Raw genomic sequence first — 21622 nt, 5'->3', positions numbered from 1 at the left:
AGAGTTTAAATAAAAAGTAATTCTCTAATATCTTATGCTCTCACTGGCTCAGTGGGAAGCCCCCTTCAAACCGATTGGTGGTCTTCCTTTCATACAAAGATATTAAGATTTCAAAGCAAGTGAAAGCTTTGTAGTCTCCTACAACTCATGCTATTCCTGGCCTTGGGGCTCAACTGGGTTCACAGTAGACTTGTGAGTGCATGTCTTGTTAAAATATTCAAATAAATTAAATGTCTTCAGCATGTTTAGAAACCAGCTTTTTCATTTAAAATGTGTTCACAAGCAATGTATGAACCTGATGAACTCATGGAATCAAATAATTTAACTTAATATACCTGAAAGAGACATTGTTGGTGATGAGTTCTGACCAAACTATTCATTGGAAAGTCTTTTACAGCCTTTTTAAGGCAGATATCAAATATATTCTTCAAAAACAACATTGAAATCATGAGTTGGAGTTTGAACCGATGGCACTAAAACATATGCTTGTAACAGGATCCCTCAGAGTGTATATTACATACAGATATTCTATATCTAAAACAAGTTCAGAACTCACGGCTCTAAGTTATCAGAAGATATATGGGATGAAGCTTAAGATTCAGGGCATTGTTTGGGAAACAGCGGGGAATGAAATTAAGAGAGACAGCGGTGAAATAAATCCTGGTTGGCCTCTCGCTCCAGTTAATCAGATAACAACCAAAGGCAGCAGAGCATGGTGGAATCTGTCAGCTGGAAGTTACAGTCCTGAAACTCAGCTGCAGAAAAGATAGAGAAAATACACTGCAAGCATTGCTGGGGATGGATAAGTACCAGTGCAAGGACATTTCATTTAATCGTTTTTGTTATGGGTGCACCAGCAGGTGTCAGCAAAGCAAGTGCTAATTATGACACAAAGCAAAGTGCCCGTTAGATGAATTAATTACATATAATAAACCAAATAAGGTTTATTTGCATAAAACTTTTTTATGCAAATAAACCATAAATGTGAACAAATAAATGCAACTTATTGATGACAGCTATTTGTAACCTTCTCTGACTTATTCATAGTTTAAAAAAATAACTTTTTCCTTAATCAGAATTATATCAGTCATTTGTATTTTTTCCGAAGAGATATTGAAGTTTTCTCCTTTCCATTGGCACTTCATATCGGTAGAAACTAGATTTATAATAAAAAAGTAGACAAGCATCGACTGAGATTTCTGTGACAGTTAATTTACAAGCACACCACTGAAGAAAATCTTTCCAACCCTTTCTAACTGTTAAACAGTCATACACTGTAGCCTTTGCAATGTCACAAACTATGTAGATGCCGGTGCTATTGGTCTATTGGAGGGTCAGTCCAGCCATCTACTGGCACATTTTAGAGAACTTAATGCTCCTCTCTACTTACAAACTAAATAAAGATACTAATGTCACTTTCCAATAGGACTTGGATCCAACTTACACTGCCTAAAGTACCAAAACCTGCTTTATGGACCATAGCATAACTGGTCAATGAAGACAGGACAAAAAAGGACAAATAAATAATGGTGTTTAGTGTGTGAATGTTTAAAATAGTCTGTAGGTGTAGAAAGCAGTAATTATAGATCATGTTCAACATCAGAGAGAAACTAACGGATGTGTTGCTGTACTGACAGCTGTCTGCTATGTAATATCAGAGCTATTTGTATCTTCACTACGCCTGGGTGGTGCCTGTAGCCAGTTGTCAAGATTATGTCAGTTTACTCCATTTTCTCAGCTCTGCAGCCTCTTTTCCCTCTTTTACAGCCATCACTATGAAATAAACATGCATTTCCTACTATACTTCTTGCATAAACTTAATATATATGTTTTTAACTCTAAATCTGCCTGTTCCCCAAGACCATTTCTTGCCTCACTGAAGCCGAGGTGAGATTTATGACTAAAGCTATGACAAACATGAGCACACAGCAGGTAACGGCGCCATTTATGTGCTAAACTGTTGAATTCATCTTTCATTCATGCATCCTTTAACCCTTAATTTTTATGTGATGCCATGTATTTCTCATGCCTGGCAGTGAGCAAAAGCGCTTCAAACTAGTGTGACCTTTCTTTTGAAAATTGGCCACATGCACGGAATATAATAATGAAAGTGTGGTTGTGCACGAGTTTCAGTGAATATGTGTGTGTGTGTGCATACTCAATCTTCACAAAAAAAAAGAAAACATGATCAGAATGCCACAGTCTTTGCCTTTCATTTCTACAGCAAAAAATAAAAAAAGCTTTACAGAAATCTATTTGCAAAAGGTCACACATGCCAGTCCTGCACTCTTCACTTTTATTTTGTAAAGTCATCCACCATTACCATCCACCACCTTTGAGTCTGTGGAACGTTTCTGGTCAGATAAGCAGAGCCTGTCTTGCTTTCTGAAGCAGGCCCACCATCAGCCTGTCACATCTTATCTGAGTTTGTGCCTTCTTTATTGGAGATGGAGTTTGGTAGAATCATGATCCAGCAGATTCTCAATCCTTTAATGTTGATAATTGCCAAGAAAAAAAAAAAAAGAATGTGATGGACTGTCGTGGTGTTTTTTCTGCAGTTTTAGGTTTTTGTTGAATGTGAAATCTTAAAATTGACAAGGTTTTTTGAGTTGTTAAATACTTCTGGGTCAAATTAAGACAAAGTTGCAGTTGCTCACTCTATTCAGCAAAAAAATTCCTGATCCTTGATATTTTAGTAAGGCTGTACATTTTGCCAAAGGCTTTTTGTCATACAAATTTACCCAGATTAGCATACTTTAAACTAAAAGCATATTTTAAATGCTGGCTGCATTGCAGCTTTATTACCTTCAAACATCCACAAAAAAAATCAAAATAAAAAAACTAAGAATAAATTTGGTTTATTCAGCATCTTATTGTGGTTAAATAAACTGTACAGAGTACAGGTGTACTTGGGGATCTTTGTCACCTAAGTACAACCAAAGGTTAGAAGCCATGAACTTCTAGAAGTTCAAACTTTTATAACTCATCTGTGAAGCAGAACCATGAACAACAAAAATCAGAATGAGCCAATTAATGACTGGCACTGAACTCGACTTGTGGTGGATCGACACACTGGATCCCACCAAAAACTGCAGCCATTGGCTTTTACCTAAAAACAGAGTGTTTTTGGACAAAACTGTAGAAACCTTTGCTGAAAACATTTGGAAATAAAAAATGAAACAGTCAAAATTTGGTGTAGTCAATTTATAAAAGAATCCTAACCTTTGTGAGATTAAAGAGAGAAACTTCCCAGGGTGACATGTGAAATGTTCCATGACTAAATAAATAATATTCACTTATTTCTACGAGTAAGCGCTTTTTGAAAAATTCTAATTGTGGTTTTGACAAATAGAAATAGAAATCCTTGGTTGAAAAAAGAACCGCCTGAGAAGCCAGCTTAATTCTTAAATCAAGACACAGCTTGAAATGCTCTGCCCTTTCAGTTTTCTGGAAGGTTAATGGAATAAGGCCTTATTTAGACTCGTCTCATCAGCAGAGAGAGGCTGGGCAAATAGGAGGCTGATAATGTAAATCTTTGTCATCAGTAAGTCTCATTTATTTCCACAGCTCTCTCCTAATCCCCCTCTCACTCCCTCTTAATTAGCTAAACACAAAAGAGGAAGTGAAGTTTATTTCTTTTGAAGTAAATCTACTCTTTTACAACATATCCTCATAAACAGCAGGGTGCATATGTAATTGTCTACTAGAAAATTACATATCTTTTTGCCTAGATTATCAGGCAAAGAGAATAATTCCAGTGAACATGTCTTGACTGCTTTAGAGTTTAATGGCGTTATTTACTCTCTAAAGTTTCTATGTGGCCATTGAAAACCCTTCTCTGAAGGTCTGTAGCCATCATTTGCTCTTTGATTTTATATCATTGCCTCTTGAGCTGCTGTTCTTCCTGATAGCTTCCACTTTACTATGCTACTACAAACAGGTGACTGTAGAAAGGTAGTGAGGACATTCCACAAGTGGACTTATTATGGACTGAAAACAAGACTATGACATTCTTTCAGAAATATTTTTAGAATCAGCTAGAATGACCAGGGACTCATATTTTATACACCTGTAGCCATGAAAGTGGTAGGAACAATTGAATTCAGTCATCAGGATAGGCAGCTAAATAATTCTGGCAACATAATCCATTTAAAGATAAATATATATATAATTCCCTTCTCACCCACCGCGGGTGGTTCTTGTCCTCTGAGCTCGGGTCCTCTACCAGAGGCCTGGGAGCTTGAGGGTTCTGCGCAGTATCTTGGCTGTGCCAAGGACTGCACATTTCTGGACTGAGATGTCTGATGTTGTTCCTGGGATCTGTTGTAGCCACTGCTCCAGTTTGGGGGTTACTGCCCCGAGGGCCCCGATGACCACAGGCACCACTGTGGTCTTCACCTTCCAGCCCTCTCCAGTTCCTCCCTGAGGCCCTGGTATTTCTCGTGCTCCTTTTTTCTGATGTTGCAATCACTTGGTATTGCTACATCTACCACAACGGCTTTCCTCTGATGTTTATCCACAACGACAATGTCTGGTTGGTTCGCCATTACCATTTTGTCTGTCTGGATCTGGAAGTCCCACAGGATCTTAGCTCTGGCGTTCTCCACCACCTTTGGGGGTGTTTCCCACTTTGATCTCGGGGTTTCCAGTCCATATTCTGCACAGATGTTTCTGTACACTATGCCTGCCACTTGGTTATGTCGTTCCATGTATGCTTTCCCTGCCAGTATCTTGCACCCTGCTGTGATGTGCTGGACTGTCTCAGGGGCCTCCTTGCACAACCTACACCTTGGGTCTTGTCTGGTGTGGTAGATCTGGGCCTCTATTGCTCTGGTGTTTAGGGCCTGTTCCTGGGCGGCCAGGATGAGGGCCTCTGTGCTGTCCTTGAGTCCAGCTTTTTCCAGCCATTGGTAGGATTTACTGATATCAGCCACTTGGGTTATTTGCTGGTGGTACATCCCATGTAGGGGCTTGTCCTCCCATGATGGTATCTCTGGCACCTCAACCTCCGTTCCCTGTTGTCTGAGACATTCACTGAGCACATTGTCTGTTGAGGCTTTGTCCCTGATGTATTTATGGATCTTAGTTGTTTCGTCCTGGACAGTGGTTCTCACACTCACTAGTCCTCTGCCTCCGTCCTTGCGGCTCGTGTACAGTCTCAGGGTGCTGGATTTGGGATGGAACCCTCCATGCATGGTTAGTAGCTTTCTAGTCTTAATATCTGTGGCTTTTATCTCCTCCTTTGGCCAGCTAATTATTCCAGCAGGGTATCTGATTACTGGCAAGGCATAGCTGTTTATTGCACGGATTTTGTTCTTGCCATTGAGCTGGCTTCTCAGGACTTGCCTTATTCGTTGGAGGTATTTAGCTGTGGCTCCTTTCCTTGTGGCCTCATCGAGGTTGCCATTTGCTTGTGGTATACCTAGGTACTTGTAACTGTCCTCTATGTCTGCTATTGTTCCTTGTGGGAGTGAGACTCCTTCTGTGCGGATCACCTTCCCCCTCTTTGTGATCAGCCGACCACACTTATCTAGTCCGAATGACATATATGTATATATATATATTCTTTTTTTTAATATTGATGATTGAGTTTGAGCTAATGAAAACCCAAAAAGACAAAAGAAAATTTCTATATCAATAAAATATCTGCTTTAAACCAGAAATGTTGGCCCACATATATATATATATATATATATATATATATATATATATATATATATATATATATATATATATATATATATAATAACTTGCAAATGTTTTTTTTAAAATGGATTCTGAAGATTTGTTTCAGCCCCATCACTAGTACCATAGCCAAAGGCTGAAGTCCTAGCTCCATGGCTAGGGGGGAGGTGCAACTGACAGAGCCATAGGCCCAGGCTACAGATGAGATGGTGCTCTGTGCCTTGGAATTGTCATATTTTGATTTGTTGATCCAAAGGAAAGCCCATCAGGGACTTGCATTCATTTACGCATTATTCTGTTGTGATGTATTCTGTCTTTTATGCTCAGCCAATATACTTCCTTCCCAGGCAGGAGAGATTGATGGTGGTTGTCATCCCAGGATGACACACAGACCCTGTAGTAAAGTTTGTCACTTTGCCTGTATCACCCTAAAATCCCCAAGGTGGCTGCCTCAAAATTCACATCTCTCAGCAGTTGAGTTCAAAATGAGGCTGCTATTAAAATCCTGGGTTTTCTGGCTGCTGTTACTGATCAATGAATTATATTCACCCAAAGCTTTTACTCATTTAGTTTTGATCTACAGAAACAAAAAGCTTGGAAAGTTAGAGCTCAGTATCTCAAAGCCCAGAAATTGTTTAGGTACCAATTTCAATAAACAACACAAATATTTGCAGCTATTGGTCATTGATTAGAATGAATGAATGCATAAATGTATGAATGTGTGCATGAATGAATGTATGCATGTGTGTATGTGTACAAGTACACAAAAATACTAGTTTTATTTTACTGGTTGTAACATTTGAAATCTTTGTACTTTGTAAATTCATCTTAATCCTCGAAGCCAAATCAAGGAACATGGGTTGCAGATTAGACATGCAAATCTCTATACATAGCATTTGCTTCTAATTAGGAGCCCATTCTTACCTGCATTTGTCACTATTAAACAACAAAAATAAAAAAATAGAATGAAATAAGTTTCAGTCATTGTAAAAAAAGGAGTTTTCCCATTTCTTTCTTCCTTAGCTTTAGACACGGTATAGTTCCTTGAAGGACAGCACACCTGCAATTCCACACCTGCCCAGCAGTCGTCACTGCCTAGTTGTTCAAGTTTTCAGATCTTTGAGTTCTTCCCTTTGCACGATTTTAAAATTTCTCCAAAGAGGAGCCATCTATTGCAGGAGAAGCAGCGCTGGCCCTCAGGGAGCACTGTCTTGCATGCTTTTGATGTTTCCCCAGAACCGAATTGGAAGCTGGTGAAGCTAAAACTATGCCACTTGAGGAGTGAGGTAGAACACATTTACAGGAAAAGGTATAAAATGCATAGTTTTTCTACAATTCTGACTTAATTGTGCTCTTTCAGCAAAATGTCCTTGTTTGAATCTGAATAGACACTTACTGATTAGTCAATTACTACTTTCATTGATATTTTAATACTAGTTTCCTCACAATTAATTGTTTCAGCCCTAACATAGTTAATATTGAATTTAAGGTTTTATTGCATCTGTCATGTGATAAACAGATTTGGAATCCTTTAAAACATTGAAATTTGTTAACTTGCAAAATTAGAAGTTGCAAATTGCTTATTTTTTAAGTGTGTTGATCTCCAAAGTGTAATAGCAGAAGGGGCAGTGGGGAGTTGTAGGGTATTAACCCAAACCTAGTAGAGCAAAATTCCTTGTGCAAAGTTGACTTTTTCCATCCTATTCATATAAATTGGAAGATGAATAGTTTCACTTGCCAGACAAACATTTCTGAGGAGTTTAAAAATAAAGGAAATGGAAAAACTTTAAACTGCATTTACATTTGAATGGGAATCAAAGGCACAAAAGATGCATCAGAGATATGACTGTATTTAGTTTTCAACACAAAATAAATCTTAAAATACAGATCTTGACTAAATTTTAAGTTAATAGCCAAAATTTCAAAAACATAGGAGGGTAGAATGCAAAGCAGAAGTTATACAATTGTCTTTTTTGTTTTTATCTCCACTTCTGGTGATCAAAGAAAACTAGCAATTTAATTAGAAAGACATGAAACAAACATCAACCAACATGCTTTTCTTGATAGATTTTATGTAAGCTTGGAGAAGCAATCATATCTAAATGTTTCATTGATGTACTCCTTTCTCATCCATCTATTCATGTTGCACCATCAGCTCTCCTTGTGACTTGAGCACAAAATACCTCCACCTCCTGCAGAAATTCTAATAGTATGATGTTAATTGATGACTTGAGATAAAGCCATGGCATGCACAATGCAAATCATGTTAGCAATGAAATCAAGGGTCTTAGCCTATAGACACGTTGTAGATTAATTTTACATAAAATGTATTTCCCATCAATCTTTGAAAAGGGCAAATTTCAAACATCACCATGTGGGCACAGGTAACATGTTGAGTAGAATTAATCTGCATTTTAACATCGCTGTTCAAATGCTCATTTCTTATAAACAATATGAACTATTTAACTTGTGCATCATACACAGAGTTTGCATGTCAGGTAAAAGAAAATACTTTTTTCCCAAAGCAGATGATTTAAATCATAACCAGTTTTTAATTTGAGGTTTTCTGTATAAAAGAAATTTATAATCAGCTGAGTCATCACACATATTTACATAGATTTTAATTCCCTTTATTGTATTTTGAAGGATGATGAGTTACTCCTATGAATAGTTTGTCGTCTTTGTCCTCATTCAGTCGGTGTGTAATCTATGTAGCTCATCTGTTTGCTCCTTCATTTGCAACCTGCCTCTTCACAATTACTTCTTTTAAAACGCTGCTTTACAATATATTTGTTCTTGCTGTTCATGGAATAGCTCAGTCAAATATGCATGGATTCCTACAGACTCCATGCTTATTTGGCCAATTTCACTTTTGGTTTTCAGCACAAAACGCTGTTAGAAAAAAAAATTGTACGTGGGTAACAAAAAAGAAAAATTAAGTGAAACTCGGGTACTGGGTTTTATTGCACCCGATTAATCTGTGTAAATCAATGTGCCATGTTTCAATGCGAACTTGAGTATCTTCATAACTAGACTCTTGCAATTGTAAAAAATAAATAAAAATGAGTAAGTGAAAATGTAATTTGATGATTACAATTAGATATTCCATATATTAGAGATTGCAAAACATCCAATACATTCTAATACTTTCAGCTAGAAATGCTTCACAACAATGGGTTCATAACAATGAGATGAGGCAACTTCAGTATTTGGAAAAATTACTGAATTCCTCATTTTTCTTTTTTATAAAGATTTTCCCAATTAAACATTGAAAGAACTTGATGAATGTAAACATTTTGATTTTCGCTCTTAACAAAATATACCCCAAAAGAAAAAAACATATTCCTTTTGTGTCTTAAAAACTATAATAAAGGGTTTAAGGTTTTAAGGAACCTCAGTGTACATCCATCAGCTTTATGTTTGTACTGTCAATGTTCTCATTCCTGCATGGAACAGTGAGTCCCATTCCAAGCAGAACAGGACTTACTGTTCTGCTTGTCTTAGGCGTTTATTTGCAGCCACACAAGTGACTTAAATGAGTGGGTGATTAAAAGACCTCTGCAGCACTTGAAGACATGCAGAGGAGGTAATGCAATCATTTTAATTAGGTGTACTGGAGCAGAGATGCTTTTAAAATACAAAAGGCAGCTGGCCCTAAGGATCAGGATTAAGAAATAATGATCTAGTCTGTTGAAATTACTACAAGTCTCAAGTCATACTGCTTAAAAAGGACAGGTATGTAAACTTCTGAACCTAAAGAAACTTTTTCGTATTATTTTTTTGAAATTTAACAAATCATCATAATTTTGATAAGAATTGACCAAACACAAACATTTAATTTTATTTAAATGTCAGACAGTAAGAAAAATGTTTGTATTTTTGAACGATATATGTAAACATTTGATTTCAAGTCTGGCAATGCCTTGCAATCTTCAGCAATGCCTTCATGCTAACTGAGATGGATCATATTTCAGACAGAAAATACAGCTTCCTTTCCTTTTGATGGAGCGCAAGAATATGTCTTGTTCATCCTATGTTCATTGAGTTAGATCAAATATTTTCTATTTTCTTTTCATTTCAAAAAGGTTGGAGAAGTTGGAGCTGCAAGATAGATTTGATTTGCAGTGACAGAGCAAAGGAAAGTTAATTGCTGACAACGATTCACCGAAGCACAAGAGTCCACAGAAATATCTCCTGTGTGTGTGACCAAAGTATCACAGCGCACTCCTCTCTCAGGGCTGTCTTTACTGTGAATCACTTTTGCAAAAAAGAAAAAAGTTATTGTGGTCAGAAGGGTGCCCAACTGTGCAGAAAACCGAAGATGTCATAGATTGTCAGTTTTCTTGCATTTTTAAGTGGCTTTGAAGTGTAAATGGAGCAGAGAGAAGGAGAGGACAGAAGATGTGGCTTTGATGCCAAGCTTTAACAAAACAACAGAAATGTCTCTCTCTGTACTACTACCTTAGATGCTTTTGTCCATGGTTGCTTTATGACAGCTTACACCTTTTTGTCCCTTTAACGAGATGGTTGTAAAGTGTTTCTCCCCAATTTGTGAGAGATTTTGGTTTTTTGTCACTTAGAATAGCCTAAGTGGTTTACAATGCAGGCAATGCAGGTAGCATTGTTTCTATGACAGCTGGTATATTGCAAATAACAGTGGTTACACAAGAGTAGTCAAACACAGGCATAATTAAAATCAACTATCAGAGCAAATCCCAGGCATGTTGTCCATAATAACGCAGCAGTGACCATAATCCACAGAGAACATCTAATGAATGGCATATTGTGTACATAAAGATCAAGTAATGCTAATAGCATAAATTATTGCAAGACGGTTCTTCCCGTCTTGCCACACAGTAATAAGAAAAATCATTCCAGTATGATTTTACCTCTTACCTTAAGTAAAATTACAAAAAAATTTAATCCAAAACATTAAAACATATTATGCTAGTGTAAAGAATTTTTAGCTGAAATTGTGACAATCTAATTCATGCTATTCTTGATGAAATTACAAAAGAAATCTGAATCTATCTCTAAGTATTCCTTTAAACACATACTGTAAGTTTCATACAATTCTAAGAGGAAAAGAAAGATAAAACCATGAAAAATAATATTGTACCACAATATGATTATAGATCAAAACAGCAAAACAATAAATAAAGTTGCTCGAAAAGCTTCTGACAGGTCTGCAAAGGAAAACAATATTCCTGACTTCTCATTCCTGGAGAAAATTTCAAAACATTCTTTCATCAACTCTTTTACAAACAACATTATGAAGCATTCCAAAAAACAGCTGGATTGACCACAATATGGTAAATTAAACATAGGAGATACAGAAAAGCCTAAGAATAAAAGGTGATAAAACATCCAAGAATACATTAACAAAAAGTAGAATACAATGTAAATGGTACCAGAAGTAGGTAAAAATGAGTCCAATGTCAATAACTCACACTGGGTAAAAAGCTATGGGAGAGGCATGGAAGAGAGTTTTTAAATTTGATTTAAAAATGTTAATATAAGGTTTTAGGTTAATGTTTATTGACTAAGCATTCCAGTGCATTCTGCAGCGGCAAGATAAAATCTTCATCTGAGAGCATATATGGGTGCAGGAGTTCTGAGAGAAAACATCTTAAAATACTTTAAAAATATTAAGACATACAATGGTACAGACATAAAAAGTGAATCAGTGAAGGGTAGCACAAATTCAAGAACTCTGCTCTTGTTCACGTATGGCTTTCATCTTGTACAAGATGTGAGCAAAAGAACAAGGCTAATTCTAAAAAAAACAAGGGGGCCATTAAACTAAACAAGACATGAGGTTATAAAAGCATGGGCTTCTCTTTCAAGATTTCTTTTATACAAATCAGGCTTCATCTCAACTGCTTCAGTTGAAAACACAGGGCATGTTTACCTTACTTTCAAGTTTAAGGGATCCATTTTTACACCCAATTTTGAAGTAATGCTTTCTATGCACTTCAGTATAAATAGCATAAGTCCAGACTGTCTTTAAAACATTAAAGATTTAATACCATGCATTTCCTCCTATGAAAAAGGGAGTCGAGGAGAGTCTGGAAAGATTAGTTGCCAGCGTGATTCAGTTGGTAAAAATCTGACGGATGTGAATCTGAAAAATGTCAATCCCATGCTGTCAAAACCTCTGCTTGTATGTTTATTGCCTGTTTCATAATTGGTTATATTATTCTGTACAGCGTAAAGCACTTTGAACTGCTTTGCTATATAATGAACTTTGTTTCATTATATAGAAGTTGTTTGTGATCAACTTCTCTAAAGTTGATCACAAACATACAGTGAAATATCAAGTCCTGCTTTCTTCCTTAACCTTTTAGATCTCACAAAATAAGGGCCTTTTACAGTTTGACTCAGATTTTACTAAATAACACCAATAAAATACTGAGTCTCATTGTTCCTCTAAAGTTGGATTTACTTTTGCTTTAAATTGGTAAACAGAATTCAAATAGGTGGTAAAATATTCAGTTACTATGGATTTATATAAATAATCTGCATTCAACCTGCAGTAAACAATCCAGAATCTGGAGGAATGACATGTTGATCAATTCAGAAAAAAATAAAGCCAAAGATGTCTTTGCAATGTAGAGAAATTTACTTCTTAAGAATGCTATTCTTAGAACAAATTCTATTCTTGCCACTTGCTACTTGGTGTGAATGTACTATGTGGAGTCTTTCCCAATTTTAGCTTCAAGGCGTGATCATTTCCAGTAAACAGAAAAAAAACTGAAAGAACCTGATATACTTCCACGGCAGGAGGAGGAGACTCACGGTAAATTGGAAGTACAGAATGAAAAGGAAGTTAGCATTCTGAGGAGAAGAGCCACATGGGTGGTGCTCATAATAAGCAGAAAAACAGGAACTAAGTGATAACATGTAACAAAGTACACCTGTACACCTGAGCAGAGCCACTCCTTGTCTAGAGTGGTTCAGAGATGGTTGATTAGCTGAAGAAAGAGGTTGGCCTAAAAAGGACTGCCAAGGATTGTAATTTTGTTTGGGAGAATTTTTTTGAAGACTTTAATGTATTTGAATATACATATGATTTGGAATTCCATCCACAGCAGCAAGAATACATTTTTTTCTCCTGTTTATATGCACTCTTGAAGAAAATGTGGCATAGGAACGTAGTGGTCCTTCTTCTTTTCTGCTCTCGTGAGTAAAACCAACTACGTAGTGCAGATTTGTCTTTTTCAATTTGAAGATGTTTAGTTGTTGATGTTTCACTCAAATAACTATTCATTTAGGTAATACTATTAAAAGCAAATAATAATTACAACTATCAACACATAAAAAAACTACCAAAGTCTGAGAACTCAATCACAGGAAATGCTGATTTATTTTAGTGTTAATTCAAATCTGTATCAGTTTTAAGTACACTTTTTTAAGTATAATGTTTTAACAAACATATTGTTATGTTTTAAGTTTTTTGACTTTCATAGGTGTTGTGTCTACCATCTCCAGGTTAGTAAATTAACTAAAAACAAGACATCATTAAAGTCACTTTCTATGTAGATAACTCAGAGCAACAAAAAGTATGATGTCCCACATGCTTTTTTCTAAAGCCTGTCTTGAAATATTAGAAATGTATTGTATAAAAAGTAGGTTGCAGGCAGGATTAGACAACAGCAGTTTTGAGTTTCAGCTATTAGCAGGGACAAAGTCCAACTCCAACAATACTTTCTGTGACGCCCTGCACCCAGGGTGTAATATCACACTGGGCTCTGAGTCACGCACACCTATTGTTCAGGATAAAAATGTGTTTAAAAGTAACCATTTTATTTACTGCATATAATAAAGACTAACAGCATTTTAAAATGCCTAAAATGTGTTTTCTGATACCTTTTCAAAAATGATTTGAACAATATCTCTTAAATTTGTTGAAAATACTCAAACAATAAACAAACCAAGTAAATAAGCTGAAATACATTTTCTCCCTTTCTCCACCAGTAAGTCCCTCAATTGTTCGTGGCCGTGTGTATTTCATCTCCAAAAACTTTTACAATGTTCTTCACTGGGATCCTGTGAAGCCAGCTTTTCCAGGCCAAAAGGTTCTCTATAGCGTGCAGTACTGGAGGTAAGATCAGATTATTGAATGTTAATTAATCTAAAGTCTCTCAAGATGCCATTTTCACCTAATCTCCAGATGACGATACACAAAAACAAGTCTAGCACAGACTTCTAAAACTGTTTAGACAACACAGTCACGTCTAAATGTTTAAATCTCAGTTTTACTTCAGCTAAACACTGAAAGCTGTCCAGTCTCCTGTTTTGGCCAGGAGTCCACCATATTTTACCCCACTTTACCGCTGTGCTCCAGTATTAGAATTTTTCCATACTCTCACATAATTACAACTCCACTCTTATGGTAGTCACCCTCAATGAAACCTGATGGATTTAGTTGATCATAAGTTCAGAAAATCTGAGAAAATGGGTTGTTCAAATTTCAAGGAAATTTTTGTGTTTGTTTTTTTGCATAAATTAGTAGTTAACTGCTAATTCCAATGAACTAATCTGTAACTCAAAACTAAGATTACCCCTATTAACTAATCAAAGTACTCCACTTTGAAACAAATAAGGGTCAACACTTTGAATAAATATAGACTATTAAATCATTGTCAACTACACAGCTGCACATTTTGAAATTTAATGAAGTGCCATCCATGGTATAGCTAACTATCGATATTGAGTAACTGGCTTCACTGGTCTGGGATTCTTCCTGAGCAAATACAGCACAAAACAGTAGATTATCCTTATCCTTTCTAGTGTAGACTTTTCCCTATTACTTATCTCGTGTATGGATTAAAAGATATGTATTTGAGAATGAATATTTGCTGAAACTGTCATGCAGCTATGTTGAGTGTGAAACTGTTTAAAAATTAAGAATAGAATCATATTTTAAAAAGCTACACATAGCTGAATACAGGAGGCTTTTTCTATTTACATGTCAAACACTTGCTTTTGAAGCAGAGCTCAGTAATAATTTTAAGATACAATTCTTTCTTTACTATTAGGTTCAAACTAAAACTGCTATTTTGACTAATTACTTATGATAACGGTTAATTACAACCTCAGAAAGGCACTCGTGTTATAGTCAGGATGCATGATTTTATACCTTCAGACAAATGGGCCCTACTGAGCACCTACAATGCTGAAATCTTCATTGTATTTTTAAAGCAAATATGCATTTGCTTTGAAAATACTCCTTAAATTGAATTACAATCACTGCAATAATATTTATAAATCTGCAAATCAAAAGATGCTTTACTGTAATTTTTGGTAGGCTCTTATAAATTAAGCATCATACATTCATACTCTGCTTATGACCAATAGCCTTTATTTGGTCGTTTAAATGAACTCGTATTGCCGTATTGCTTATGCCTGAAAAATAATTTAATGACTAAACTGAAGGAAAGAGGAAAGAATATATTCCTTATATTATGCAGTGACATACAAGCTCTGAATGAGAATGTAGGAACTTAATTTATTTTTTTTTTCTATAAGATTTAATTGGTTTAGTAGCTACACAATTAATACCAGAGTGAATTTCCAAAAGACTGACTATCCTGTCTATTGAACTGATTGCAGGGGTGATGATCAGCACTACTTGATAAAAGATGAGTGTCAAAACATCACCAGGCTGTCATGTGACCTAACTGCAGAAACCCCATCAGTGTATGATGTTTACTACAGAGCTAAAGTAATGGTTAATGGGAGCTGTCATGACATCACTACCTCCTTTAAGCCCTTGAGAGACAGTAAGACTCTGCACACACGTTATTTTCTGATGTACTTTGTCACAGATATATTCTCCTATGACATTCACTTAATGCTTTAATTTTCTGTCTGCAGCTGTCCTTGGTCCACCACTTTTGTCTATTCGCACAACAGCGTCCACCCTGCATGTCAACATCACTGTGCCAAATGGGCCAAATGAAGTTTCCATTACAGATATCATCAACACCACCAAAAAAGCTGTGGTTGAGTACACCTTAAAAATAACCTATCCACAGTGGGCTGCACAGGTTTGTTGACATTAAACATCATGAACACATGTTTATCTTGAATTATAAAATATTTTGCATTAAATATATTATTGAAACTGGATAAAATACAATGGTACAAAGCAGGCATAAATATATTTTTGATTTTAAACAGGAATGTCTCATTGGCATAAAAATCGCTACTCTTCTGGGAATTAGAGTTAAAATGAAACATTTCATACGCAAGCTACTAGAGAAAAAGATGGGGGGAACTATAAAACAAAAAATAATTTAAAAAAGGAACTTAAAATTTAAAAAGGGATTTAAAAAGCTAAATCTTTTTTAAATCTTAAGTTAATAAGAATTGCAAATTAAACTAAATTAAATTGACCATAATTAAGCATGTTCTGGAGATCATTTCAACATAAGAAGCATTGGTTTGAAAAGCAGTCTTGCTCAAAGCTAAATGTGCTCAAAGTTAAGTCTGACCTTTGAGCAACATCCATCTTCAGCTCTAAAACTGTAGAGTTGACTTTTAACTATCATTTCGAAAACCAGTTAGACTGTATAAAACTGGTTTTCTGAAGTTGATCTGTTGCATACTTTGTAACATAATGATCTACAAATGGATGGATAGAAATACAAATAATGAACTTTCAGTTTTTTTTCATAGCAGGAAGTATGCCATTTGCAGTGGTATCAGTTATTGTGCTATGGCATTGTCTAGTACCAAACAGTGGGTAGCTCAAAATTTCCAAACATTTTCCTGTTCATCTAGAAAGAGGCTTATATTTTTTTTTTCTTTTCGAATTTACTCTCTTTCCAGGGTAATTACACATCTGCATAAGCACATTTTCAGACATTATTGTACTTTGCTGCATTTGCTACTATATTTTTTTTAGGAAAACACTAAGAATGTGAAGTCAATTTGACCTATTCTATCTGCACTGAACTAAATGTCAATGTATTCTCCAATCTTGCCATGTCTCCAGGTCGTCAAAAGCAAAAATAACCACTTTGACATCAACTTAAAGTATAACCAGTCCAAATACTGCGGCCATTTGGTTTACACAGCTACTCCAGAATGGGGTCGCTCAGTCAGTGAGAATGCATCCTTCTGTGTAACTCTGCCAGGTGAGCAAAATGATTATCACAAGTTTCACACTAGAGTTGATTGATTTTAACAATCGTGAAACATATATTTTTAATTATTCAAGTAAATTAGATTTTGCTTTAAATCCTTTTTGTATTTTAAGACTTTGATTGGACGTAGCAGAAACCATTAGAACATTTGCAAAAAAAAGCAACAGTGTCACTCTTAGCAGCTCTGGAGTCACAGCTGCTGGAGCGAAGATGCACCAATTAAGACACTTGAAGATGGTGCATTTTTCCCAAATGCTGCTTTAATCAGTTTGAGCTAATCTTGAGTGATTGCAGCCACTTGGAAATAATACTGTGTTTAGTAATAAATGTCTATGAATTGCTATAAAACCATCCTTTGCAAAACAATCTGCACTATGAACACCATTACAGCACAGAAAAAAGTCTAACCAATTAAAACGTGTTACACTGCAGTTTCAGATTGAGTTGTGGCCTTAATATTGTTGACCATTTAATGAAAATAATGATTTCTTCTATAAAAAATTATTAACATAAGTACTAGGAAACTAACTTTCTATATCATTAGAGTTAAACTGAATTTTTTTTTTTCACTTTTTCAAAGATGACTTCTTTTTCTTCTAATATTTTTAAAATTCATACAAACTCAGTTCTTGCTTATTCAGAAGGGAATCCTCTAAGTTTCTCAGAACATCCAAATTCATGCAAGATCCTCACAACAAAGTAATTCTCAGAAGTAAAAACAGTTCCCAGAACATTTTGATATATCTTGCAGCCGTACAGGAGTACGTTTCCCTCTAAATATGCCTAACCATATAAGTCATAATGGAATTTTTTTCCAAAAAAGTCATTAAGCACCTAAGGCTGTCTTAGTTTAGAGCTGCATTTGTATTTTCCCATGACATGACAGTAAGACAAACTCTCTCCTCCTTTAGATGATCCTCATATACCTTTTCTGTGGCCTCTCCTGGGTGCTGCTGTCCTGGCAGGCATAGTCATAGTATCAGCTGTGTGTGTGTGCAACTATGTGAAAGGTGGAGACTCAAAGATTATGACCATAAAGTCACTGGTAAGTCCGCTCTGTCGTCATAGTCTTTCCTTGAAGCAATAAGGAAATCTTGCCTTACAGAAATATCAAGCCACAGAATGCCATTACTTGAGACATTCGCATACCAGTTTTATTATTGTACTGATGTAAAAGAAAACCTGATTTGCTAAGGTGCTTTCTATTGTCAAACATGTTAGCATTGCTCATTGTATAAATATTTATAGAAACTAACAAAGCTCTTCTAATGGTCTTCAAAGCAGGTAATGCCCTTCCAGAAACTGAAAATTATGGAACATCCAGATAAGAATCTCAGGATTTCTGAAGTTTCTATCAATGACGGAAACCAAATAGTTCACAACAAAGAAAAGACACCTCCAACTAGTGTTAAGAACTCTGCGTATCGCCAGCAAAAGCCTGACATAAGTGCTCAGTCTTCTGGAAGCTACGCTGCAGTTGTAGTCCAGCCCCAGGATGAAGAAAATGAAAGGAATTTTCAGCCGCCTGATACCATGCACAGATGTTCTTCTTTGCTGCCTTTCACAGAAAGCAGTGAAGAAGAACCCCAGATAGGAGGAGGAATTGCAAGTTGGAGTAATCCCGAGCAGCAGCCACTGGTGCTACAAACTGTAATAGACATCAATGGTCAACTTCAACTTTCATTTCCACTAATGGGTAACCCTGGTGAATTACAGATGAACACAGAGAGGAAGCTTCTCTTATCAGATGTAACCTGCCAGGATGGACCATTTAACTCTTTTGAAAGAGTGGACAGTTTAGATGGGAGAGATTCTGGCTGTTATGATAGCTTGGTTAACACACCAACCAGCTTATACTGCAACACCAGTTACTCCTCTGAAACAACGGTTCCTGATTTTCAGCAAGAATGTCAGACCACGCTTCATGGTGATGCCATATTTCAATCAGGGTACAAACAAAACTGGATGCCTGAAAGGCCACATGAACCCATCAACATTCACAGACACTTGGACCTTTATTAGTCAAGAAAAAACAGAAAGATGATATTCGGAGACATGAAGGTCAGGTGTGAAAAGGAAATGACAAACTTTCGTACACCACAACAATATACAAATTCAACATTTGTCCAGCTTTTTTACTCTATAAATCCACTTCCCAAGCAATATCCATCAAGGAATGTTTTCCCCCAGCTTTTTAAAGCAAAGAGTAATGGAAGAAGAAGTTGACCTGGAAAATGGGGCCCAGAAGGAAAATGTAGGACTTGGGAAAAACCAGCAGATTTGTATGAAAGTACTGATTGTTATGTAAAAGCAGTTCTGTATGTAAATTGTCATTCCTTACTGTGACAAAGAATGGTTTATAGTGTTTCTCATTATTTTACATATTACTATTTATAACTTACATGCCACAAATGACACAAGCACATAATGCCAACACATATGCATGTACTATGAATGCATTTGTGTGCCAGTGCCACAACTACATAGAGATCTATAGATCTAGTACATTGTGACTAATTTTCTATCTCAGGTTTCTTTAGGGTTTGTTCTATTTCCGTTTTGCAAAATCTGATTTCTTTTAATAATTAACCTAAGACCCAAGATTCAAAATATGAGTTTTTACTAATTGAAAGGTAATAGACTTTTCTCAATTTGTGTCACATATCTACAAATAGAGTAAAGTTATCCAGAATACTAAATACATATCTGCTTTGTCATTTACTCATCTCACTGACTAATATTTTTACAAGACTCAAAATGCAGTTGTGCACTGTTTCACAAGAAATTAGTGACGAGATGAATAATTCATTTTTTCCAAACATGTATAAGCCTTTTTGTCCTTGTGGATCATTATTCATATAATGAGGAGTGGAGATGTCACCTTTTGTACGAGAGAGCAGTCATTGTTACATAGGGTTGACGGTAAATACAAATTCAATATTTTGAAACTGAGAAGACATAATTGCAGAGGTAGCATTTTAAGCTAGCCTGGTAAAAAAAACAGCCCCATGCCCTTTATTTTGCTTTGTACAGATGGTCGGGACCCTCAGTTATTGAAAGATGACTTATTTTTGGAGGCAGTTGTGCATTCTGCTAAAATTTTAAATGATTAGATCTCATTTTACCAAGACAATAACATTTGACCATGATGTATGCAATGTGCCAGCTCAATCATGAAGAAGCTTATTGTAAATTGTATGCACTGTGAACAACCATCTCCCTCTGCAAAGAGAAAAGCAACCATAGGCAGACTACAGTTCTAAAACAACCCAGAAGTTCAATATTGTTGTTCAAAACTACTTTTGTTTGCGGATTGGCTAGGATGAAATGCATCCTGAGAAATTGAGCTCAGTTGGAGAAATTTCAGACAGAGCATTGAAGGAAGATGTACTTACAGTTGACTGAGTTAACATTTCAAACATTAAACAGTCTCCCTACACATGTACTACAAGTATTCCCCCTCCTTACAACTCAAAATAAATGCATTAATTTTTTAATTATCTATGTTTCAATACAGATGGAGATGGACAAAATTTTCACTAATTTTCTAGGGCATCATTACTATATACTGTTCTAGTTATTTATGCAATATAGTTTTCACTGTTATTTTACCACAATGCGACCATCAGTCTGAAAGTTTTCTGAAAACAAACCTCCCTGTGCTATTGTTTACCGAGCCACAATGTAACATTTGTCAGTTAGAGACATGGAAAAATAACTTTTTGGGCTTTTGAAATAGATGGAAGATGAAACCACAAACTAGCACATTTTCTTCCCATCATATTTCAGTATTATTTATGATGCATAGAAACTCATACCTTACATTGTGTCTTGAAATAAACAAATAAAATGTTTTTCAAACTTGTTTTAAATTTGTACAGACTGTTTGCTGTTCTTTTAGTGAAGGAAAAAATAACCTGTGCCACAATAAAGTAATATTAGGAGGTAGTAAGGTGCAGTAAAAGCCACACTGAGAAGAGGTAGGCTTTTAAAAGCTTGAGTGCAATCTTTTATGTGCAGCTGTAAAGTGATAATGTGAGGCGTGTTCAAATTGATAGGAGTAACTATGTACAAAACATTGAAAATGTATATCTATGCTGTACAAAATGTCACGTTGATTTCTCTTGAATGTCTGTGTTGTAAAGTAAAAATTACGAGTGTACATACATATATGTGTATATTTTTAAACTAGTGAAAACTTCCTTTAAGTAATGGGATTGTCAACTGTGGGAAAAAATTAAATTGTGAATACTGTTTTGGATTTCTAAGTCGCAGAGGTCAAAATATCTAGAGCATTAAGTTTGATAAGTGATCACTCTGTGCAAAGAGACATTTGTCATTTGATAAAAGGGGAGAAAAATGACAAAACGCAAAAAAAGTTCAGCATGACAACCTTTTTGCAAGAAGTGAGTGTTTTCAGTCAAAGTGTGCTTAAGCTCATGAAACAGTTCTAGTTCTGTGTTTATATTGTTCTATATTACAGAATTTGTATTAAAATGAAATGCCGAACAAAACACTTTAGTCACTTTCCTCAAAGAATGACTACAATAAACATGAAATGCCAAACCACGATAATTTTCTTATTTTATTAGATTAGGGACTTTAATAAAGTAGTTATACTGATGGGATATTTTCCAACTGTTTCGGTTAATTTGAAGCTATTGTTAGCTTTGCTAAAAAGAAGACAGAACTTCAGAATTACGAGTTTAAAGCGTCACAGAACTTTCTTAATTGCAATCTATGACCAATTAAATAGTTTCTCTTTGTGATCAGATATTCATCAC

General features: G+C 35.7%; 1 protein-coding gene across 2 annotated transcripts; it reads left to right on the top strand.

Annotated features, from left to right (window-relative positions):
• Positions 1-12571: 12571 nt before the first annotated feature.
• ifnlr1 (interferon lambda receptor 1) lies at positions 12572-21407 on the top strand. Of its 2 annotated transcripts, none has more exons than XM_055047178.1 (7): positions 12572-12867; positions 13663-13789; positions 15301-15470; positions 15565-15737; positions 16688-16829; positions 17750-17883; positions 18123-21407. In XM_055047178.1, exons 1-7 carry the CDS (start codon positions 12825-12827, stop codon positions 18858-18860), a joined length of 1527 nt encoding a protein of 508 aa, XP_054903153.1. In that variant the 5' UTR covers positions 12572-12824; the 3' UTR covers positions 18861-21407. The 2 variants fall into 2 exon arrangements, with proteins under 2 accessions (XP_054903153.1, XP_054903152.1); XM_055047177.1 differs by having other exon boundaries at positions 12574-12867; positions 18120-21407.
• The last annotated feature ends 215 nt before the right edge of the window (positions 21408-21622 follow it).

The sequence above is a fragment of the Poeciliopsis prolifica genome, unplaced genomic scaffold, assembly GCF_027474105.1.
Source record: "Poeciliopsis prolifica strain line A6 unplaced genomic scaffold, Auburn_PproV2 SCAFFOLD025, whole genome shotgun sequence".
NCBI lineage: Eukaryota > Metazoa > Chordata > Actinopteri > Cyprinodontiformes > Poeciliidae > Poeciliopsis > Poeciliopsis prolifica.
This window is presented reverse-complemented; position numbering and strand designations above follow the sequence as displayed.

Bases quoted from the DNA above. Each gene is read 5' to 3' on its own strand.
- ifnlr1 (XM_055047177.1), top strand. From the start codon at position 12,825: ATGTGGCATAGGAACGTAGTGGTCCTTCTTCTTTTCTGCTCTC. The intron at 15,738-16,687 runs GTTTGTTGACAT...CCATGTCTCCAG, and splicing joins ATCCACAGTGGGCTGCACAG to GTCGTCAAAAGCAAAAATAA. The intron at 16,830-17,749 runs GTGAGCAAAATG...CTCCTCCTTTAG, and splicing joins CTTCTGTGTAACTCTGCCAG to ATGATCCTCATATACCTTTT.